The sequence below is a fragment of the Syzygium oleosum genome, unplaced genomic scaffold (genome assembly GCF_021117445.2).
Source record: "Syzygium oleosum isolate NSW1041296 unplaced genomic scaffold, Sole_v2.1 Sole_v2.18, whole genome shotgun sequence".
Lineage (NCBI taxonomy): Eukaryota > Viridiplantae > Streptophyta > Magnoliopsida > Myrtales > Myrtaceae > Syzygium > Syzygium oleosum.
Window position 1 is genome coordinate 5,420,097 of NW_026607502.1, and position 24,649 is coordinate 5,444,745.

At 39.3% G+C, this 24,649-nt stretch overlaps 2 protein-coding genes across 2 annotated transcripts; both read right to left on the reverse strand.

Annotated features, from left to right (window-relative positions):
• Nucleotides 1-9,399: 9,399 nt before the first annotated feature.
• Nucleotides 9,400-11,200, reverse strand: LOC115687225 (probable LRR receptor-like serine/threonine-protein kinase At3g47570). The gene is made up of 2 exons (XM_030612709.2): nt 10,171-11,200; nt 9,400-10,008 (listed from the first exon to the last, which is right to left on the reverse strand). The coding sequence occupies exons 1-2, from the start codon at nt 11,045-11,047 to the stop codon at nt 9,629-9,631; spliced, it is 1,257 nt and encodes a 418-aa protein (XP_030468569.2). The 5' UTR covers nt 11,048-11,200; the 3' UTR covers nt 9,400-9,628.
• Nucleotides 11,201-15,635: 4,435 nt separating this feature from the next.
• Nucleotides 15,636-18,654, reverse strand: LOC130140446 (probable LRR receptor-like serine/threonine-protein kinase At3g47570). The gene is made up of 4 exons (XM_056319818.1): nt 18,628-18,654; nt 18,451-18,542; nt 16,144-17,018; nt 15,636-15,793 (listed from the first exon to the last, which is right to left on the reverse strand). Exons 1-4 carry the CDS (start codon nt 18,652-18,654, stop codon nt 15,636-15,638), a joined length of 1,152 nt encoding a protein of 383 aa, XP_056175793.1.
• Nucleotides 18,655-24,649: the final 5,995 nt, after the last annotated feature.

Consider the following 24,649-nt stretch of genomic DNA (forward strand, 5'->3'; position numbering starts at 1 on the left):
CTCAAGACCATATGACCCCATGCAATCTTGATGGAATTATCCATAAAGTGTTCCGATATTTCGGGTGAGAGTTGTTGACACCTAAATTTCGACCGACCATTTAATAATAATTTGCATAGAAAATTAGGGATTAAATTTTAACCCCTAAACAAAAATATTAAATTGCATAGCATATAGTTTAAGTTCATATAGGTTAGTTGCATTCCGCATCGGACCGGCGGTGGCGAGAAAGCTGAAAATTCATCGCGTAAACCAAGCTCGAGCACTGAACGAAACTCGGCTCACTCGGAAGACGGGGGCTGAAAATCACAAGTCTAAAAGGCCTTGGTTGTCTTAATTTGAGCTTAAATAAGCCCATTAAGCTTAATTAAAGAAAAGCCCAAATTAATTCAGTCAATTTGGAATTAAATAAAAATTAAAGGATAAAGCCAAAGCCAAAGCCCATTAGGACTAGGAAGCCCAGCCAATTAACCTAGGGTTGCGATATAAATATGTTATTATACCCCCACTCAAGAGGAGGACTCTCATAATTCCCAAAAACACAATTCTTGAGAGCACGAGAGACACACGTGAGCGAAAGTAAAGAGCAAGAGAGAGAGTCGGTTGCGCACGGGTGCATCCGCCGCGTCCGCGCTGCCCCTCCGCCGTGCCCGAGTTACTGCCACTGCTGTTCCGCAGCGCCCAAAGGACTCTGCAGTTTATCCCCGGCGGTGCTGCTCTTCCTCATTGTCACCTTGAACGCCGTAGGATAACTTCTTGCTCCAACTGGCCACCGTGAGCAACACCAGCGAGCCTTCATCACTGAACCTGCAATTGCAGCGAAGCACCTTCACGCAGCATCAGACCAGTCGCTTCCCCCGCCCAGTTGAAGACTTGTCCAAGTTGAAGGTTGAAACCCGTGAGTCCAAGAGGTTGACTTTGTCGCCTTTTGATTACATCCTGCCAACTTAGGTCAAGAATGTTTACTCAAAGAAAGTCACAGCCACGTGATCTTGAGTAGAGGAATTCAACCAAACGCAACCAAAAGGACTCTTCCTTTTGCGAGTTTCACTGAAAGTCCAGCGAGCAACGGTCCTCTTTACTATTCAACTCTCCACCACACGAGTCCCACGGAGTGCCCCGACGCCAGCCGCTTCTCTGGTCGCCTTTCCGTGCCAGGCCAATCCCGACGCCGGCTGTTCCTCTGGTTGCATTCCATGCGAGGCCTGCCCCACCACAACGCCGACATCCTCCGAAGTTGCTGCCATCCCCAACGTTCGCCGCCCTCCCGTGGTGAGCTGCTGCTGTTCCGCGACTTCTGAAGACCGCTCGTCGCTGCTATCGTCGACCCGCGCAAGCTCGGTCAGTACCGCCGCTGCTGTCCCGTGGGGACTGCCCGCCGTGGATCCGTCGGCCACCGTTCGCCGCTCATCGCGATCCGCAATCCTGATCCGCGAGTTCGAATTTGGAAACTATCCGCAAATTAGGTAACGATCTCATCTGATATCGTTTTGACTATTTCATTATATGATATGGGTGATATTGTTATCTATTATGAATTTTTTTTAATCTTTGGGTGTGCATGTGATATCTGCAAATATTTAAAAATCACCAAAAGTTAGGAAACTTTCCTAACTTGATAACGTGTCGGGACGACTATCCGATTTCAATCATGAGATACGATACTCGGTGGCACGGAAAATCTTTATCCTATCCATAACTATTTGGATACGATAATAGATTTTATTTTGTTCCCAAATTCAAACGAATTGCCTTCCATCAATATCCATAACCACATGGATATGATCGTCGGTTCATATCGTTTCCTTAATTCAAAGATAGTAAAACAAATCTTGTGGATTGCGTGGACTGGTTTGGATCGTGGTGATTATCTATCTATTTGATTTATTTCTTTTAAAAAGAAAATTCCAAAAAAGATTAGTTAGGATTTGAATTGATTTTATTAGAAGATAATGATGCATGTTTAGGATAGGTTTAGAATAACTTTCTTTGAATAAGTCGATAGGATAACTTTTTAATTTAAATTAGGAATTAGAGTAATTTATTTCCTAGTTTAATTTAGATATTATCCTGATCTCGACGGTTCATTTTAGGGTAATTCTTGATTTCAATTTTTCATAAAAATACCAAAAAGAAGCCACTTTAGGATAGATTAAATTATTTTTTTTAGAATAGATTGCATGTTAATTTAGGCATTTTTTTAATTCCGAATTTCATTGAAAAAATACCAAAAATAAATCATTTGTCCGTCATTAATTAGGTCACGTCGTCGCATGACATATAGTTTGCATGTTAGGCTGCATTAATCGCGTGTTAATTTTTGCACGTCATTACATATAGGTTAGCTTTCATTTAAATAAGTGAAAATCCAAAAAATATTGAGTGAACTGCTTGTTAATTAGAAATCATATTAGGATTGATGATGTGATTTTCTAGCTAACAATGCAGATGCTTACGTTGCTTCGAGGTAAGTAATTCTCCCAATCTTGCAATTTATTTAATGTTTTGATTATTGGGTGTTACTTTGGTGGTTTGCGCACCCGCATGATCACCTCTCATGCTAGTGACTAAGTTAAAATGGATCTAGACTGCATGCATAAATATTTTTGAAAAGAAAAGGTACCGAAAGGGCGTTAGACTAGATCTAGCGTAATCAAGTCCCCGAGTTTAGAATCTCTGGTTCGTAGAAATAAAGCATATCTCCCCATGTTTTATTTAGGTTTCTAATCGACCTACCACAAATAGATTAGTGGCGACTCCAAGCATGAAAACTTTTGCATGTTAAAAATTTAAATCCTAAGTTACGAATTGGTAGGGCTTGAGAGGGCCCGAGTTAGGCTTAGTCTTAACAATCCATTAGCCTGAGAGAAATTTTAGGTCGCGACAAGAGTTCTATTATCGGATTATCGTCTCCAATATTTTTAAAATCTAGTATGTCAAGATCTAATAGAAAAAGTTGCAGGGTAGAGATGGATATTCACAACATAACAAGATTACCATTGTTATAATTCCTATTATCAAGATTTTCGTGATTATTGCTTATTCTAATTATCAATATAATTATACTTGTTGGATGGTATTGAGCCTCTTTCACTCCAAAAGCTAGCTTAAAGGGTGAAACTTTCCCTCTGTATCTCTTGTATGAGAGCTTTGTTACCATTTATTGGGAGTGCATAGCGGAAGCTCGATACCTTTCATTTGAGGAGATCGCCAGGAGGGAGCCTAAGTCTGTGCCTGTTAAAATATCTAGTTGGACCCACCTTCACTCAAGAGCTTAATCCAATGAATTATTGGCCAGCTTAGATAAATTAACAGCTCTACACTATACCAATTCTTTGATGTGGGAATTCTCTAACACCGCTCACAGATGTATCTTAACAATCTACTCCTCACGTGTGAGCTCAATGTTATATCTACTCCCCTTAATCCAGTTATTTGGGCCAACCAATCTACGATCGGCTTCGATATCATGTGAGATTTTGTGAGACTGCTATCAACTGATCTAAAAGCTTACGTGTTAGATAAAAGCGTGATTTAATATTTAAATATTCTAACAACTTCAATTGTCAAAGTTAAGTGAATATCACGATAATTACTTACATCACAATTTTGAAGAAAATCACGTTAATGGCCCCAGTGTCCATAGATGAGGTGAAGAAGGCGACTTTCCAGCAAGGAGCTACAAAGGCCCCTGGTCCTGACGGGATGAATGGCCAGTTTTATCAGCATCACTGGGAGGTGTTACAACACGACCTACACCGGTTAGTCAATTCCTTCTTCCGTTCAGGCAATCTTGACCCAGAACTCAACAAAACACACATAGTGCTCATCCCCAAAGTGTCTAACCCAGAATGCATCACACAATTCAGACCCATAAGCCTATGCAACTTCAGCTACAAAATCATCTCAAAGGTGATGGCGAACCGCCTCAAGCCCTGGCTCCCAAGTCTTATAGCGAAAGAACAGAGTGCATTTGTCAGTGGTAGGCTCATCCAAGATAATATAATTATAGTCCAGGAAATTCTACATCAAATGCGAATCAGGGTAAGAAAACAAAAATTCCAGGCCATCTTAAAGCTGGACATGTAAAAGGCATACGACAGAGTGGAGTGGGACTTCCTTTGCGAAACCATGTTGAAAATGGGGTTTTGTGAGGAATGGGTGACTTTGGTGAAACAATGCATCTCAACTGCAACATTTAGCGTCAAGGTAAATGGGGAGCCATTACAATATTTCCAGCCAACAAGGGGTATTAGACAAGGAAACCCGCTATCTCCTTACTTATTCATAATCATGGCCAACGTGCTATCTTCCCTGCTATCCAAGGCAGTGGAGGACGGGTCTCTGAGGGGCATCAAACTGAACATGAGCTGTCCTACCTTGTCACACTTACTATTTGCTGACGATGCTATATTCTTCCTAGAAGGGACTACTGGTGAGTGTCAGAACCTAGCAAATATCTTAAACCAATATTGTTGTGCATCGGGTCAAGCTATCAACCTGAACAAATCAGGTCTATTCTGTTGTGCGGGTAGCCCTCAAAGCCTTAAAAACAATCTTGCGGCCGAGCTAAGAGTACCAATTATGGAGAAAATAGGGAAATACCTTGGCATCCCATCCGATTGGGGACACACAAAAAAGTAGATGTTCGCGTGGATACTGGCCAGGGTAAACATGAAGTTGGAGGGTTGGAAGGAAAAGTTGCTATCAAAAGCGGGTAAAGAGATCTTAATCAAAACGGTGGTACAAGCAATCCCACAATATGCTATGTCTATCTTCTAAATCCCTATTTCCGTTTGTAAAGCTATAGAGCAGAAAATTGCATCATTTTGGTGGAAACAGAACTCATCCAAATCTGGTATACACCGGAAGAAGTGGGATACTCTCAAAGAAAGGAAAATAGATGGTGGTTTGGGCTTCAAGGACCTAGTTACCTTCAACAAAGCCATGCTTGGCAAGCAAGCTTGGAGACTTGCTCAAGAACCAACCGCACTATGGAGCTAGTTACTAAAAGGTATCTACTTCCCTAACGGATGTTTATGGGAAGCAAAAAAGGGGTCCCGTCCGTCGTGGGGGTGGCAAAGCTTGTTAATGGGTAGGGATACATTAAGCCCCGAGGTACAATGGGTGGTGGGGAATGGCGAGAGCATCCACATCAGAGAGGATAAGTGGCTGAATCAGAACCTTATAGGAGGTCCAGCAAATCGAGAAGACCCTCAAACAGTAGCAACATTAATCGATCAAAGGACACGAACTTGGGATGTAAACCAACTGCGAACGTTGTTCCAGGAAGAGGCTGTAAATGAAATTCTTGCCACACGTATCCTACCAAATCCAGAACGTGACAAGCAAATTTGGAATGGCAGTTTATCAGGGGAATACACGGTCAGGCTAGGTTACTCAAGTCTTCGTGCATCCCATACTAAGCAACAAACAAAACAAGCCTCAACATCGTTTCAGCAGCCCCGCTCTCTATGGTCCAAGATATGGAAAATTCACATCGAACCAAAAATTCGCTTCTTCCTGTGGGGTGTGTGCCGAAATGCCCTACCCACTTCAGAGAATTTATACAAAAGAAATGCAATTACTGAACCGCTTTGCCCAATCTGCCGGCAAATTCCAGAGTCCGTGGAGCACATCTTCTTAATCTGCGACTGAACAAAGCATATCTGGACTGATCAAAGAGTACAGATTGATGTTTCACCAACAAACATAACAAGAATGGACAAATGGTTAGATGAAGCACTCACCGGCGGCAATCCGACCCACCGAGCTATGATCGCAGGAATTTTATGGCAGATCTGGAAAGCCAGAAACACCCATGTGTTCCAAAGAATCAACCCCAAACCGGGGGCAATTGTCGACGAAGCCATCAATATGAGCAGACTCTACCTCACGCAGAACTCTCCCGATCACAATATCTGGTCGGAGAAGCTTTCGACAGAACACTGGACTCAACCAGAAACAGGGCATTGGAAATTCAACGTGAATGGCTCGTGGATTGAAGGCGGAACAGAGGGATCGGTGGGTGGCGTTTGTAGAGATTATAGGGGTTTGATAATTACTGGGTTTGCAAAAGGGGTTGCTGCTTGTTCTCCTCTGGAAGTCAAAGGCTTAGCGGTGAGAGAAGCTATACGCTGTCTGCGTCAAGAGACAGAGAAGGGAAGAAGTCCAACTTTGAAAGTGACTATCATGACAGACAACATGGCTTCTGTTAGATACACAGAGCATCCGTCCCTTAGCCCATGGGCTTTGAGAAAACTTTTTGAGGAATGCAACCTTCTTTTGTCCCATTCGCAAGGTATTTCTCTGGCACACTGTCCACGAGATACAAATCTAGTCGCAGATTGGATTGCTAAGACCCATCGCAAAGGGTTACTCCCCTCTAACTGGCTATACAAACCCCCCCAACCCCTTTGGGCTTTAATCTGTAATGACGTTAGTCATGATCACTCGTGTAATCCGTCTTTGAATGAATGAAATGGTATTTGCATTTGACAAAAAAAAAAAAGATGTTGAATTTCATGGTCTCTGTTCTAAAGCTCTTAATGTGCGTAACATTGTCCAATCCGAATCTAGAAGATTTCATAATGGTTATCAAAGAAAATAAAATTGGGTGGAAAGAGATGGAAATATAATTAAGTGACTTGCCATATTATATAGAGATTGATTCGATATTCATTGTCATGTATATATATATTATCTAATATGGAGTATTATGAGATTCGCGAACGTCGAGATATGAAAACTTTTGAAGGGGAGATTGTGTTGGGGTCTCCATATGCATAAGAGATACTTGTCAGCTTGAATATGATGCATTACTTGGTTCCTTCTTTAATTTAGTTATTTGACATTTTCTAGGATTTAGAATTGGGTAGCGTATTTCCACTCCTTATGACTAAATTCACCCAATTTTCATGAAAAAGACAAAATCTCCCTAATCAATCAATTGCATTTAAAGCGGTGGCTGTTTTCTATTTCCATGTAGAATCTAGTTGCCATAATTAAAGATTTAACATGTTTTATTTTTGTTTATTGTGGGCACTATGATTTCTTTTTTAATGTTGGATTTTACTTCTGTAGAAATTAGTTTTGGCCAATTTTTTTTTCAAGAAACCTAATTCAATTCTACGTTGGCGAGCAAATTTATGGATCAATTGTCAAGTAGAATGTAGAAATTTTTTGACATAGACGATTTTTTAGCACAATCACTTGTTTATAAACTTGCATATTTATTGCGCATATCATCATCAAACCTTTTTTTTTATCAGTTTTCTTTTATATGCATACACATATAATAAGAAAGACTCTCTTTAAAGATTTTTCAAAATATAATCACAATTACTTTTTTCAATCACTTTTTTTATAATCACATTTACTTTTAACATAATCACTTGTTTATGAACCTCCATTTTTATTGTGCATATCACCGTCCAACCTTTTTTAATCAGCTGTCAGTTATTTACATACACATATAATGGGATCATAGGATGAAAGACTCTCTTTAGAGATTTTCCAAAATATAATCACAATTACTTTTTCCAACGTAAAATTTTAAAAGGTAAAATTCAATTAAATCAATTGCATAAAATAATATATATTTTTTAAAATCATCATCTTGGAGTGACAAAAAGTAATATCATCCTAGATAAAATTAGCCCCATCAGTCGGTATTATTTAACTAGGTTAATGCACAAAAAGACACGTTTCTTCAAGATTGGATTGATAGCTTGTGTTTTTGAAATGTTATGTTCTTCATACTTGGAAGGACAGACATCTATTTTCACAACAACATATTTGATGAAAAGGATAATGATATAAATAGTCCCTGAAGTTTAGCCCAATGTGCAATTTGGTCTATGACCTTTTAATTTGTTCAATGTAGTCCGTGAACTTTAGCCTAATGTTCAATGTGGTCCCTGAACTTTTAATTTATTCAACGTGATCCCTGGACTTTTGGGACAAGTTCAATGTAGTCCTTGAATTGTATGAAAATGTTCAATGTAGCCCCTGAACTTGAATTAATGGAAGGACTACATTAAATATTTTCATATAATTTAGGGACTAAATTGAGTATGTACCAAAAGTTCAGGGATGACATTGAACAAATTAAAAATTCAGGGACCACATTACACATTGAATTAAAGTTGAGGGACTACATTGAACAAATTAAAAGTTTAGGGACCACATTGCATATTAGGCCAAATTTCAAGGACTGTTTGTGTCATTTTCCCTTAATTAAATGCTCCTTTTGGCATGTTTAGAAGTAACTTAGAATATTTTTTTAAAGATTAAATGTAGGCGACTCTCGTCAAAACGGTAAGTTTGAATGGACACATATTTTGCATTCTAATAGTAATTTAGATGGTGTTTGTTTTGTGAATAGTATCTTTATTAGGTGATTTGCATTTTCCTCTTCCTTTTTAAAACTAGATACATTGCACAACCACATTAATATCACCGGAATTACCTTCACTTCAGAATACGTCTCTCATCAGCAAAAGTCACATTTTCTTTATAAAGAAGAAGCAAATATCTCGAACCATTGAGGTCACAATACTCCTGATTTCAACTGAAAAATTTGCAGATCGCTTGCGAACATAGACGATATACATCGGTGATTATTAATTTCACCATGAAATCAGTAACCTTTTACGATGAAAAGTAATTTTCAACCTATTAAAATTAGTAACTTTACCGTGTTAATCATCACTTTTTATATATATGTGAAACTTTGAGCATAATAGTGACTAGTAATTTCTTGATGTAGTTAGTAATTTCTAATTTCAAAAGTTGCTTATCCATGCGATTAATAAAAAACATAAAAGGGACTTTGGATATATCAATAATAAGTTCAAAAAACCCGTGATTAACAACTTTCCTGAAATGATAGAACAAGATAATTAAAGTAGTAAGCTTCCGAAATAGCAGTGCTGGAGAATTTGAAACTTGCAAGTTGCACCCCTAAAGAAACCCAATAAACACAGAGCTGCATCATTGGAATTGAGGGAGACTGATGCTACTGAAGCATTCTTCGACAATCTTGCTATGCACAGCGACCACCGATACATTTCCTGGATTGCTGGATCCTAGGAGGCTGAATCCGAGAGCTACACATCCTAATTCATCCACCAGAGCAAACATATCTCCAGTAACAGAGAGCAATTCCAGACATCCAAGTATTTCGCGCAACAATTCAGCTACAGAGAGCCTTTCCTAGTCAAGCTGCAGAAACCAAGCTTTCCGTTGAATCAAATTTCCGGTAGCTGATTGATTGCAATTCGCACTAGAAACAATGAAGAAGAAGAAGAAGAAGAAGAAGAAGAAGAAGCAAGGCAATTTATTTTGGATTCATTTTAATGTACTATAGCACCAAAACATAGTTTTAATAAACTGACGTTACTCAAGAATGTGCCTGCACTTTGCAGGCCTTATGCTAGTTTAAACTATGTCCAAATATGGATGGTGAAAGACAACAACTATCATCTTTCAAGAAAGATCTTCAGTTATGTATTTTACCTGTACGTTTGCGTTTGCATAAACAAATACAGAATGTCTAGCGACGAGAGAAGGACAAGTGAATAAAATTTGTGCTATCACCTGTTGTTCATTTTTGTCCGTGTAAACCCTAGGCATAGAGTTTCTCCCTAATCTTTTGCAGCTGATTTGCAACTCCGCTGATGCTCAACCGTCTTCCAGGCACTTCATCGGAGCAAGAGACTCCAATATTATATACTGTGACCAAGCACTCTTGAAATATGCCATCGCTTTCGGAGAGCCAATGCTGAGGACTATTGGGGCTTAAATAATTCTCTCTTTCTTGAAGCAGAATGTGATCCGTAATTTCCAGCACTTGTTCAGGCAAAGCTTCTGCCACAAAACTATGAAGAGTCAAATTGTCTCTGAATATGTCATCGTTGGGACTCAACCCTGTGAACATCTCCAATAAGAGGATGCCGTAACTGTAGACACCGCCTTCTCTTGAAACCTTGCATCCCATTGCATATTCTACCGCAAATGTAGATCATAGTGCAGGTGAAATTTGGAATACGGTTCATTAAAGCAGAATTTAATGGGTGTAAGAGTTATCATGCAGCTACCAAACTCACAAAAAGACCCATCAACATTTTTTTACCTAAATAAACTTTCTTGGTTTGAAAGAGAGATTACCTGGTGGAGCATAACCAATTGTTCCTCTTATGCCCATTGAGCTCATTTGATTAGCCACGGTATCAGTGGATGATCCAAGGAGGAACTTTGCCAATCCAAAGTCACCAACATGCGCGACCATCTCGGTATCAAAGAGGATATTGCTGGGCTTTAAATCACAATGAACGATGGGAATGTGGCACTGGTGATGAATATAATCGAGTGTAGAAGCAACACCAATAGCAATATTTATCCTTCGAAAGAAATTCAATTTCTGGGTAGGCTCATTTGTGTAAGAGGGTGTTGGATTTGGATGTAGCCACCTTTTGAGGCTTCCATTTTCCATGTACTCATAAACTATGGCCTTAAAATCATTTTGCTGATAATCAATACCAGAGCAAACTGTTAATATTTTTAGAAGATTTCGATGTTTGATGTTCTTTAATACCTCGCACTCCGCCAAGAAGCTCTTCAAAGCACCACGATGCATTAAATGAAGCACCTTCACTGCAATGGCTATACCATTCTCTTCAAATATTCCCTTGTAAATAGAACCAAAGCTTCCAACACCGATCAAATTCATTGAAGAAAAACCATTGGTTGCTTTTAAAAGTGTTCGATAAGATATGTTGGGACATGAATCCTCCATGGAAGTTGAAATCGGTTCTTTTACTTTCTTCTTCAACCAACAAAAATACAGAAAAACAATAGTAAGAGCTACACCAAGAATGCCAAAAATAACACAAGCCGACAATACCGATATATGGATTTTACTTCTCTTGGAGCTTTTGGAGATGCACTTGGGGAGGTGATATGCTGGCAGTCCCCCACAAAGCTCATTGTTCCCAATAATAGAAGTCATGGTAGCATTCTTAAAAACTCCTTCACGCGGTAGCATGCCTTCAAAGCTATCGTAAGACAAATTCAAAAGTTTCAAGGAATGAAATAAAGCTAAGAATTTTGAAATCTGACCAGACAAATTGTTGCGTGAAAGATCTAGTTCTTCAATGCCTCCTAACGATCTGATTGATTGAGGAATAGATCTGTGGAAGAAGTTGTTGGAAATATGGGATAAATTGATAGGTGAATGAATGAGAAATTGATGCTAAAAAAAAACACCCTTGAGTTGGAAGTGGGATGTGGAAAAACACTAGTTCCACATCGGAAAAGAAAGAAGGCCATGGAGTGCTTTATATACGAGTTACACTTATTTGAAGTGGTAACTATCATAGCACAAACTCTTCGCCTCGCGCAGCAGGGGGTGCAAATCCGACGCCCGACAAGCTGAAACTTGGGCACGATTGCGGGACCGAAAAGTGGGCCTTGCGACGAGCCCAATTTTGCCTTCTGATTTATTTTTCCTTTCAACTCAAACAGTTACGAATTTCATAACGTACGGCGATTTAATCGTCCGTTATTCGTATTGATTTCGTAACGGCAGATTTAATCGTCCGTTATTCGTATTGATTTCGTAACGACAGATTTAATCGGCCGTTATTATTCCTGAATTGCTCTCCCCTCTGTTCCTTTTTATCGAAATCATTCTTCCTCTACGGTTTTACACTCTCTCGCATTTGCACTTTGTTTTTCGGTAGTGTTCGATTCCTAATTTGTTCAAGTTCGCGGAAGCTTTGAAGTCCGATTACTTCTTAGCGATCAACCGTTGTATCCGGGAGACAGGACGTTCATGAAACCTCGAACGCGTCCTCGAAGGGAACGAATGCATTTTAAGGAAACCGTGTCAAACACGGGCCTCGGTATTCATTTGTATCGATTCCAACTTTGTTATTGCAATTTCGTTTATTTGCGATTCTGTATTGTTTGTGATTTTTATACTAATGCCAATTTGAATTTTCGCAACAATCTTAAAACAGATTCGTGCTTTTAGAAATTCAAATGGCTACGGTTAAAGAAGTCGTGGATGTGGCTGCTGGAAACGATGGTGTCGATGTGGTTGCCGACAACATCGCCAAAAACTCTCCCTATGCCTCCTGTCCAACCGCTCGGCTCATCCTCTGTCCATCCCGCGGTTTCGTCCACCACGGTGAGAAACCCGAAAAGTTCGACGGATTGAACTTTAAAAGGTGGCAAAGAAGATGTTGTTTTATTTAACAACTTTGAATCTTGCGAGATTCTTGACTGAGGAAGCTCCTAAGATATCCGATGGAGAAACGAATAAGCAAGCCTTCAACGCCGTTGAAGCCCGGAAGCACTACGACTTCTGTGCGAAACTATGTCATGAATGGTTTACATGACTCATTGTACAATGTCTATTGTGAAAAAAAAACGGCAACGGAGTTATGGGAAGCTTTGGACCGGAAATATAAAACAGAGGATGCCGGAGCAAAGAAATTTGTTGTCGGTCGATTCCTTGATTATAAGATGGTGGATTTTAAGATCATGTGATCAGTCAAGTGCAAGAAATTCAAGTGATCTTGCATGAAATTCAGTGAAGGAATGATCTTGAGTGAAACCTTCCAAGTGGCCGCTATTATTGAAAAGCTACCTCTGGGTGGAAGGATTTCAAAACTATCTCAAGCACAAGCTAAAGGAAATGAACCCGGAAGAGCGATTGTTAGACTTCGAATCGAAGAAGACAATAGAGGATCCGAACGCAAAAGGTTCAATCCTAATACGCCTAAGGCAAATGTTGTGGAGCTTATACAAGGCCACAAGAACAAGAAGATTGCCAAGCCAAAGTCAGCCAAAAGGAGGAGTTTCAAGAACAAGTTCCAAGGAAAATGCTTCAATTGTGGTAAAATGGGGCATAGATCTATGGAATGCGAGACTTCCGAAGAAGAAGAATTATGAGACAAATATGGTGAATGGCATTACTCAAGACGTGTCAAACATAAACCTTTTCGCAATGGTTTCGAAATAAACTTAGTTGGGTCCAATCCGAAAGAATGGTGGATTGACACCGGTGCCACTAGGCACATATGCTCTAACAAGGACCTATTCACAAATCTTGAACCAATTAATGGGGAAAAGGTTTTATGGGAAACTCTGCCTCTTCTGCTTCGTCGAAGGCCAATGGAAAGTGTTGCCGAAGATGACCTCCGGAAAAGAGCGACTCTAAACAATGTCCCGTATGTGCCGTAAATTCGAAAGAACCTGGTTTCCGGGTCTCGTTGAACAAGCATGGATTTCGTATGGTGTTTGAGTTCGATAAAGTTATTTTGTCTAAACCGGAATGTATGTGGGGAAGGGATATGTAACTCGATGGGCTTTTTAAGCTCAATGTAATGACAATTATCAATAAAGATAATAAGTCTTCCGTTTATTTGCTTGAGTCTTCCAATTTATGGCATGGTAGACTAGGACACGTTAATTATGATACATTGCGTAGATTAATTAACTTGGAACATATACCTTCATTTCAAATTGATTCAAAACATAAATGTGAAATTTGTGTTGAGGCAAAATTAACGAGATCTTCATTTCAAACAATTGAAAGAAACACCGAACCCCTTGAATTAATTCATAGTGATGTTTGCGATTTGAAATTCATTCAAACGAGATGTGGTAATAAATATTTTATTACTTTTATCGATGATAACACCAAATACTGCTATGTGTATTTGGTTAAAAGCAAAGACGAAGCCTTAGAGAAATTTGTTCTCTATAAGAATGAAGTTGAAAATCAACTCAATAAGAAAATTAAAAGATTGAGAAGTGATAGAGGTGGCGAGTATGAAGTACCAATTGGTGAATTTTGTGTACAACACGAATTATACATGAAATAACCGCGCCTTACTCTCCTCAATCAAATGGTGTTGCTTGAACGTAAAATCGCACATTGAAAGAAATGATGAACGCGATATTACTAAATTCAGGTTTGCCTCAAAATATGTGGGAGAAGCTATATTGTCAAGCAATTACCTTTTAAATAAGGTACCTCGAAAGAAAAAGGATAAAACCCTTATGAGTTATGGAAAGGTAAGAGACCATCCTACAAACACTTGCGAGTGTGGGGGTGTCTTGCAAAAGTGGCGGTTCCAACACCAAAGAAGACAAAGATAGGTCCTAAAATAGTGGACTGTATCTTTATAGGCTATGCACATAACGGTAATGCATATCGATTTCTTGTGCATGAATCTAAAATTCCAGATATACACAAGAATACGATCATGGAATCTAGGAATGCATCATTCTTTGAAAATGTATTTCCTTGTAAATCCAATGATGGATCAAGTTCATCTAAACGAAAGAATGAAACTATGAATGAAGAAAGTCACGATTCGGCTCATGAAATTCATGACTCGATCATGAACTAGAACCGAGACGTAGAAAAGAGCAAGAGTGGAAAAATCTTTTGGAAATGATTTTCTAACTTATTTGTTAGAAAAGGAACCATTAAATTATAGTAAGCGTAAATTCTTCCTCGAGGGACCTCTTTGGAAAGAAGCAATAAAAAGTTTCGATTCTATTTTGCGAGAATCATACTTGGGAGCTAGTGAATCTTCCTCCTGGTTGTAAGCCTTTAAAGTCCAAATGGATTTTTAAAAGGAAAATGAAAGCAGATGGCTCCATTGATAAGTACAAAGCCAGACTTGTGATCAAAGGATACAAACAACGAGAAGGCTTAGATTACTTTGATACTTATTCTCCCGCGACGAGAATAACCTCCATTAGGATGATAATTGCAATTGCAAAGATTGCGAAATTTGGAAGTACATCAAATGGATGTAAAAACAGCTTTCCTAAATGGTGATTTGGATGAAGAAATCTACATGGAACAACCTTGAGGGTTTTATAGTTCTAGGACAAGAAAGAAAAGTCTCGTAAATTGGTGAAATCATTGTATGGCCTAAAACAAGCACCAAAACAAAGGGCATGAAAAGTTTGATAATGCAATGATTACCAATGGTTTTAAGATCAATGAATGTGATAAATATGTCTACATTAAAGAGACAACAAATGGCTATGTCATTTTATGTCTTTACGTAGATGACATATTAATTGTTGGTAGTGATGATAAAATGATCAAATCTACCAAGTGTATGTTGAATTCAAGATTTGACATGAAAGATATGGGACCCCTTCGATATGATTTTAGGAATTAAAATCACAAGAACATCGGAAGGTCTTATTTTAAACCATCACACTATGTGGACAAGATTCTTGAAAAATTCAACATGAATGATTCCGGTATTGCTAGAACACCATTAGACAATAGTCTTCATCTTTCCAAGAATAGAGGAGAGGGTATTTCTCAAGTAGAGTACTCTAGAGTTGTTGGAAGTCTAATGTACTTAATGAGTTATACTAGACCGGACATTGCCTATACGGTTGGTAAATTAAGTAGATACACAAGCAATCCAAGTGCCGACCATTGGAAAGCAATAGTGAGAGTATTCAGGTACTTACGATATACTGGAATTATGGCTTCGCATTATACCGATACCCAAATGTGCCGGAAGGATATAGTGATGCGAATTGGATATCGATATAAAGACTCAAAATCTACTAAAGTGGATATGTATTCACACTAGCGGAGGAGCAGTATCTTGGAAATCCCGTAAACAGCTGTTATAGCCGAGATCCACAATGGAATCTGAATTTATAGCATTAGATAAAAGTGGTGAAGAGGAATTTGAATGGCTACGCCATTTCTTAGAGGATATTCCAAAATGGCGTAAACCTGTGCCACCAACAAGTATACATTGTGATAGTCAATCTGCGATTGGAAAAGCACGGAAGTTTCCACCCATCCTCAGTGATGTCAATCCAGTGCAATCCCCTAAACTATTTGGGATTTCACCTACCAACATATTGTCAGAGATGTCTAACTCGGTCAAAGTTCTCAAGTTCGCTACTTCTGTGGGTAAAACCCCACTCAGATAGTTGTGCGACAAGTTCAAATTGATTGTTATTGATGAGAGACCTATGAGCTGTCGGGTTTTGGTACCGTTGAGATTATTATTAGAAAGATCTGGAGAGATTGACACTTTGATAGATGTGAAGGAATTTGCCCATGAAAGTTGTTCCAACCAAGACTTAGTCTGATCAACTTGGTTAGATTTCCTAAAGAAGTTGGGATCTTCCCTTCCAGGTTGTTATCGATTAACTGCAATCCCACTAGATTTTGTAAATTCCCAAAATTTGAGGGGACCTCGCCTGAAAACTTGTTGAGATACATATCTGACACTTCTAGGTTGACTAGATTTCCAATCTCTCCAGAAATCTCACCAGACATTAGGTTCTCGTTCACACCAAGTGACCTGAGAGTGCTCGAGAAATTACCTATGCATCGGGGTAATGCCCCACCGAGTCTGTTCCGATCAATTCTGAAGGACTTTAATGCAGTGGAGTTTGTCAATGGGCATACAAAGCTTAAGTCTTCAGAATTTCCACTTCCCAGATGGTTATAAAAGATGGAAAAATACCGAAGCTTAGGCATATTTCCGAAAGAAGGCACTTTCCCTGAAAGCTTGGTCTTTCCGAATTGAATAACCTCTAGCGTTGTCCAATTGGATACTGAGGGAGGAATCGGTCCCACAAATTGGTTCATGCCAATGCTAAAAAATTGAAGATTTGGGATCGTCAAGCCTAAGTCTGCAGGAAGACTACCTTGAATCTGGTTGCCTCCAACGTCAAACTGAATTAGAGAAGAGAGATTGAGCAACGAGGGCGGAATTGTACCGGACAATCTGTTTCCTCCGACAGCGATAGTATTTAAAGTCAGGCTGCCTAGAACTTTGGGAATGCTCTCGCCCAAGTTATTTTCTGCGAGTTCAAGAACCTGCAGCGAAGACAAGTTTCCAAAGGAGGAAGGCACATTCCCAGATAGTGCATTTTTTAAAAAAGACAAAACTCGTAGCTCCGACAATGAACCGAGTTCTGTTGGAATTACTCCAGTTAGTTGGCTGTTTGCAATGCAGATTGCAGAGGACTATGAGTTTTGAGCAAGCTGACATGTTTCTGGGAATTTCACCGGCCGGTGAATTGTTGTCTAGATGTAGGAAACGCAGGCGGCGCAACCTCCTGACTTGCGGAGGGATTTCTTGAACGAGACTATTATTTTGGAGATGAATTTCAGTCAAGAAGCTTAGGTTTCCGATATGAGGAAAGATGGACCCTGAGAGTGCTAGTGATTACAAGTTCACGACCGTGACCCTCTGGTGTCTCAGGCCGCATGTGACACCATACCAACGGCAAAATCCAATGGTGTCGTTCCATGAGTCAAGCACCCCGTAAGTGTCTTTGACTGCGGCCTTAAATGCGAGGAGTGCCAGTTTGTCAGTTTCATTTGTGCTGGAGGAGACTAGCACAAAACAAAACGCAAGCACAAGAGAGAGAAGGAAATGGCACGACTGTAACTGTGCAAAACTGAAGTGCACAAGCTCCATAGCTCGAGCAGAAGTGGGTAGATATGAAAGGAGTGACCCTAAAAGGAAACAAGAGATGTGGCGAGTGTTGATGCAAACTGTGAAGAGATCTGTAAGGAGGGTTGGAGTCTGATATAGAGCATTGCCTTTGTTAATTTATGTCTCGAGTTTGAACCATTTGCGGAACATGATCAAATTTGACCACACAAAAAAATTCAAGAAGGGGATCTTGTGTTACGGTTAAAACAAAGAAAAACTCTCGTACACTAAAAGACATAAAAAGGGCTTACATTCTTTATTTAATATATATTAGAAAGTTGTTGACTTGGTCTTCTTTGGGGCACAAGGATTTTTTATCGTGAAAAAGGATATATATTCTTTATGTTGGCCGGCCGCATAGTAACTCTCTTTTCAAAGCCGCACAGCAAAGTTCATTTATGGTGTGCTTGGCAACCATTCTGTTTTCGAAAATAATTTTTGTTTAGAAATGATTTTTTTTTATTCCGTATTCAGGAATAATTTTTAAGCATTTGAAGATATTTGGTAACTATCCAAAATTTCTATTCTTGAAATAGAAAAAGAATATAAATACGTTTGATAACTGTACAAATTTTTTTTTATTATTAATAATATTTTAAATTTTTTAAATTTATTTTTTTTTTTCTTCTTTCCCTTCTTTGGCCATGGCCGTGTCGCGCGCGGTAGGCCGCAGCCTAATCCCGAGGCCGGCGAGGGCGTTGCGGCCCTCACCGCCGAGCGAGGGCCGCCCTCGCCCTCGCCCTCGCTAGATCTGGCGAGGGTGGCTAGCAGCTTGGGTGAGGGCCGCCCTCGGCGGCCTACGCGAGGGTCGCCCTCGTCAGATCCAGCGATGAATGGTTTTTTTCCTGTCAAATTGTAAACGAAATTAAGACATCAATTTTGCATTCACACTACATGAAAATCCTAGATGTGGCTTATCAACTTGCTTTACCACTCGTCCTTGCAGGAGTACCCAACACTTTCCATGTATTCATGCTGCGAAAGTATACTCCCAACCCTAATAATGTTATTCATTATGGGACCCTACAATTCAAGAAAAACATGACTTAAAAGTAGCAAGACCAAGGATCGAGGCATCTCACCATTCCTTATGTGAAGGCGCAATTACAAAATCATAGTGAAGCACAAGTGACATGGGAGCTGGAGGAAGATATGAAACAAAAGTATCTGCACTTACTCGGAAGTATTTGAGGACAAAATTTTTATTTATGGGGGTTAGATTTCAATATTGTAAAAAAGAGGAATTTCGAAAAAATAAAACAAAGGAATGAAGCATTTGCATTTGTTTTGAGAAGGCAAGAAGAGATTCAGAGAGAGAGAGAATCTTGTAGAGTGTCACAGAGGCTAAGGAGATGGCTAAGATGACCGGGTATACCGAAAAGGTTCTAGCGATCTAGAGTTTCATAAGTACTCAAGAAAATTCCACGGTCTTCGGTTAGATTGCAATATTCCTAGAGTTCCATTAGAGGGACTTGTGTATACGATAGGGATCCTACCTCCCTAAAGCAATAGAGCATTCTCTTCCAAAACACTCCTCTCTCTAGAATTTTTCTCTATGATCTTGGGTGGGCCAATCGAGTGAGTGAGTGATGGAAGGCTGGGCTTAGGCAACTCTAATAAGCGGTGAATGAGTCTAAGGAAGTTTAAGTGCTACATGGTCGCGATCTCAAGTATCGGCCATGACAAATGATACTAGAGTAAGTTATAGATGGTGTGGGTGAGAGAGTTGGTGGAGCATACCAAGTGGTCATGACGAGAATGTTAAAATTGGTTGTTACTGCTATTGCTGTTGTTGGAGACAAGGCTCAAGAGGAGTTCCATGCCAAGAGGTAGATATCTTGTCCTCTTTCGAGGATAATCTCACTAAGGTGCTGTTGGTCGTGGGTGAATTGAAGGTTAGGTTCAAGGATTTGAAGGAGCTGATCGACAGGGTTGGGGAGATGCTTCGCGATCAGTTCTTAACCTCTTTGCATCATCTTGCCGGCTAATTGCACTAAAGGAATGAGGCTCACGAGTCCACGATAAATGACCTTGGAGTGGAGCTGGAAATGCTCAAAGAGGAACTCGGGGCTTGCAAGATGGCCATAATGCCGAGTCCAAATGTGGACGTTCCAAAGCCAAAGGAGTTCAAGGGTGATAAGTCTACCAAGGAGGTGGATAACTTCATATGAGCCATAGAACACTTCAATACCGTGGGAATTAAAGTTGAGACACATGTACGAACTGCTGCCATCTACTTAACTAATGTTGTCATACTTTGGTGGCGACGTTGGTGTGACGTTGAGAGACGAAGTGCCAAGCTGATCAAGTATTGGGCCGCGTTCATCACCATCTTTGAGGAACAGTTCTTCTCGGAGTTTGCTAAGGATGAAGTGCGGATTGAGATACCCCATCTCATGCAAAAGGGTGATGTTCGGGAGTATGTGTAGGACTTTACTGGGCTCTTGTATGAGATTCCGGATATAACCAAGTTTTAAGGCTCTATTCACATTCATGGACGGGCTCAAGCCTTGGACGAGGTTGGCGTTGCCACAGCGAGGAGTGCGAGAGCTATCCCGAGGCTCCAGCCGCGGCACAGTCTTTGATTGATCTCCATTATTAGCCCGACTCTTCTAGGTTGAAGGGAAAAGACGGGGAAGCGGATTATGGGACTACTGCCAACTATTCTAAAAATTTATGCTTAGTCTGGTCGGGAAAAGTACCAAAAAAGTCCTAAACCTATTGCATTTGTATCAATTCAGTCATAAACTTTTTAATTGGACAAATTTAGTCTTTAACCATTTCGCATTGGTACCAATTTAGTCCATCCGGCCAATTTAGGTTGGAAATTACTGATGTGGATGCCGGAGGTCCTGTGTGGCACCGCCGGCGCTGACGTGAACAATTTTTAATAATATTTTAATATTTTATTGAATTTCTAAACATTTTTTTTTCTTCCTTCTCCCCCTTGCTCTGTGGCCTGCCCTCACCCTCGCCGGCCCTCGCCTGTGGCCAGTCCATGGCTGGCGACCCCCTCACCTAGGCCGCAAGGGTCGAGCTAGCGAGGGCAACCCTCGCTCAGGCTGCGAGGGTCCAACCCTTGCTAGATCCGACGAGGGCCGCTCTTGCCCAGGTTGCGAGGGTCCAGCCCTCGCCTTGCGACGAGGACAACCCTAGCCTGTGGCCGGCGAGGGCCGCCCCGCCCTCATCGGCCCTCGTCGGCCCTTGCCTATGGTCGGTCCATGGCCAGCGATCGGCCACAGAGCCGGGGGGAGAATGAAGAAAAAAAAGGGAAAAAAAGAAAAAAATACTAAAATATTATTAAAAATTGTCCATGTCGGTGCCGGCAATGCCATGTAGGACCGCCAGTGTCCACGTTAGCGATTTTCGGCCTAAATTTGCCGGATGGATTGAATTGGTACCAATGCGAAAAAGTTTAGGACTAAATTGATCTAATTGAAAAGTTTATGACTGGATTGGTACCAATGCAACAGGTTTATGACTTTTTTTGTACTTTTCCCTAGTCTGGTCTTTTTTGACTAGCACTAAGCATTGACATATTTAATTGGGGAGCAATTGGGGTCTGGAAAGATTTGAACTCAGGACCTCCAGCTATGATATTATGTGAGATTTTTATGGAACCACTGCCAACTGTTCTAAAATCTTAAGCTGTTAGATAAAGACACGATTTAATTTTTAATTATTCTAACATTGAAAATAGGGAAAAATAAAAATGGCTAGAGAGAGAGAGAGAGAGAGAGAGAGAGAGAGAGAGAGAGAGAGAGAGAGAGAGAGAGAGAGAGAGAGGATTTGAGGATTAGTGTTTGCTTTTTTTTTTTTTTTTTTTTTTCTGGTTTTAGTTTGAAAGAAGAAAGGTTATTTTTTCAATTGGGTTCGGAAAAAGAATAGTTATTTTTCATTATCGAAACCAAAACCAAATCGAACCGAAATATATAAAATTTTCGGTGCAGTTCGTATCTCGATTTGATTTTTCAGTTCGATTCTGATACCCTAGCTAGAAGCATATTTCTTGCAACCAAATGTTAAATTTAGTCCCGAGAGATAACCTTCTTGGGACCATTTATAATTTGGTCACAAGAAATTCATCTCTAGAGGCTAGACTTAGCATATTTCTTGCAACTCGGATCAACGGGTCCTAAAGGTGGGTAGATTTTTGCCTATCTCGCAATTTACCCCTAGATTTCCATTTCAAAATTTTTGAACTTAAAACCTACCTTATAGATTCTTGGATCTAATTTGGAACCTGGAACTTATGTTTCCCTAAACTTTCTTAAAAAAATTTGAATAAAATTTGAAACAATTTGAATAATGCTACACTCGACATTTTCTACAAAAGGAAACACATTTGACATTCAACACAAAAACACCAAGGAATTACATCCAAACTATGTAGGTTCTTATCTACTTTTTGTTTTGTTATCACTTAATCCACAAAAAAGTACATATAGATATACAAGATTTCAACATAAAAAAAACATTTTTATAATATTCGAAAAAAATTGATATATAAATGGTGTTTCCTAAACCATTTGAAAAGAAAAGCTAACAATAATTTTCCGTTAAATATCCTCTTGTAAGATTTCTTTAGATGACGTAATTTTTCATTGTAATAATTTTTCCGTATCCTCTATTATTCTAGTATTTCACAACAAATAAAAGTCTACCTTGGTCAATAGTAATTTCCTTCTCTTATAGTTAGGGTCTATTTAGTAACGTTTCTGTTCCTAAAAACAATTTCCGTTCAGAAATAGTTTTTTCTATTTCTATTCCTTAGATGAGTTTCCGAGCAAAAAAACGCATTTAATAATTGTACAAAATTTCTATTTCCGGAGTAGAAAAAGAACAAAAATGTATTTGGTAGGACATTAAAAATTTCTACTCCCAATTTTTTCATTTAATTATGAAATTGTAGGTGGAGACTTAACAATTCATGTTTGGATAAAATTGGACTATAAATAGAATAATAATATATTATGATATAGAATTGGATGACCTTAATACAATCATAAAGAAAATTACTCCTTATAGACAAAGCAAATACCGGGTGGTGGTCGAGAAAATTGCAGTTTAGGAGACTTAACAATTCATGTTTGGATAAAATTGTACTAGAAATAGAATAATAATATATTATGATATAGAATTGGATGACCTTAATACAATCATAAATAAAATTACTCATTATAGACAAATCAAATATCGGGTGGTCGTCGAGGAAATTGCAGTTTAGGTGTGGGATGTTAGGATTTGGGATTAGGGGTTAAGGTTTTAGGATTTCGGTTTTGAGGTTTACGATTTGGGGTTTTGGGTTTTAGATTTTGGATTTTACGGTTTATGGTTTGGGGTTTAGTTTTAGAGTTTCGGGTTTGGGGTTTTAGGTTTAGCGTTTTGGGTTTGGGTTTAGGATTTAGTGGTTTAGGGTTTATGGTTTAGAGATTCGGATTTTGGGTATTCGGGTTTGGGATTTAGGGTATAGGGTTTACAGTTTAGGGTTTATAGTTTAGGGTATTGCGGTTTAACGTTTTAGGATTTAGGGTTTAGAATTACGATTTTAGGGTTTGGGTTTTTGGGTAGGATTTGGGGTTAAGAGGGTTTAGGGTTTGGGTTTTGGGGTTTCGGATTTTAGAGTTTAGGATTTTGGGTTTTTCATTTTAGTGTTATGGGTTTTAGGGTTTGGGTATTGAGGTTTAAGTTTTGGGATTTAGGGTTAAGGTTTAGGATTTTAGGGTGTAGGGTTTGAGGGTTAAGGTTTAGGGTTTATGATTTGGAGTTTTAGAATTTAGTATGAGAATATCTTGTCAAAGAGGGAGAGCCGATCTTATTTCTCTATTGTTTCTTTTTTTGTTCTAGAAATAGGAAAGTATATTTTTTTAACTTCTTATTTCTGTTCCAAATTTATTCCCATACCACTTTTTTGTTCTCGAGAACAAAAAAACTAACTGACGTTATTAAATGGATTTCTGTTTAGTTTTTGTTCCGAGAAGCAACAGAATAGAAAAACAGAGAAACATAAATGTTACTAAACAGGCCCTTAGTGTACTAACTAACCGGTCACGACTTTCCTTTGGCGTTCATGACTATGCTTACTAATAAAATTTAGGGTTAATACCACGAAATACTTCAAATTGTGATAAATTTACTCCAAACCAAATTTTAGGTTACCAAAATCTCATACTGGTACACCTGTTATCCTGTGATAAATTTATTCTAAATCAATTTTTGAGTCATCAAAAATCCAAAACCGGTATACCTATAATAAATTTACCCTAAACTGATTTGGTTTTTTTGTGGACTTGCCATGTCAATTGAGTTATATCCTATGTTGCGTGTCGGTGTCGGATACCAACATGTGTCTGACACGCGTTCGACGCATCGGACACGCCGGCGACACGCGTGTCCTTCGTTACCAAGAGAGATGAGGAAGAAGGTGCCGCCGAGAGAGACAGAGGAGGAAGAAGGTGCTAGATCTTCGGCGTCGAGGCCGACACCCTCCACACCGTCATCTCCTTTGCCTCTCGCTTCTCCAGCGCCAAGGACGACGCCTTTCACGCCATCATCTCCTTTGCCTTGCGCTTCACCGGCGACGAAGGAGAAGGAAGAGGTGGGAGGAGGCTGCGGGTCGCGCGAAGGAGAAAGCTGGAGAGAGTAGGAGGCGGAGAAAAAGAGAGGAAGATGTTATTAGGGTTTTGGCAAATGAGAGTGGGCTGGGCTTTCAACAATGGGCTTTTTTTTTTGATCTTGTACTTTCCTTTTTTTCTAATTTCATTATCTGATTTTAGTTTCTTAATTAATATATTTATTTACACATAATTATTTTTTGAAAATTTATGTTTACTAAGCTTGCGTGTGTATAATGTTTTTAGGGTAAATTCATTCTAGGCTTTTTTTTAATCATTTATTTACTTATTTGAATCAAATTTAAAAATAATAATTTATTATGTATATATAAAAATATATATTTAATATACAACGTGTCGAAATTTTCTACTTTTTGAGAAATGACGTGTCGTGTTGCGTGTCAATGTTGGTGCAACATGGATCATATCTAGAGTAAAATTTGACATACGCTAATGAAGGGTAAATATGTCATGAGTGTACTAGTGTGGGGTTTTTGTGAACCCAAAAATTAGTTT

Excerpts from the sequence above, each read along its gene's own strand:
- LOC115687225 (XM_030612709.2), bottom strand. The coding sequence starts at position 11,047 with ATGCTACCGCGTGAAGGAGTTTTTAAGAATGCTACCATGACTTCTATT. Across the intron at positions 10,009-10,170 it reads AATTGGTTATGCTCCACCAG|AATATGCAATGGGATGCAAG; the intron begins GTAATCTCTCTT and ends CATTTGCGGTAG.
- LOC130140446 (XM_056319818.1), bottom strand. The coding sequence starts at position 18,654 with ATGTCACTTGTGCTTCACTATGATTTT. Across the intron at positions 18,543-18,627 it reads TTGTGCTTCACTATGATTTT|GGTCCCATAATGAATAACAT; the intron begins GTAATTGCGCCT and ends CTTGAATTGTAG. Across the intron at positions 15,794-16,143 it reads GTTGATCAGACTAAGTCTTG|GTTTACGCCATTTTGGAATA; the intron begins GTTGGAACAACT and ends TTGGTGGCACAG.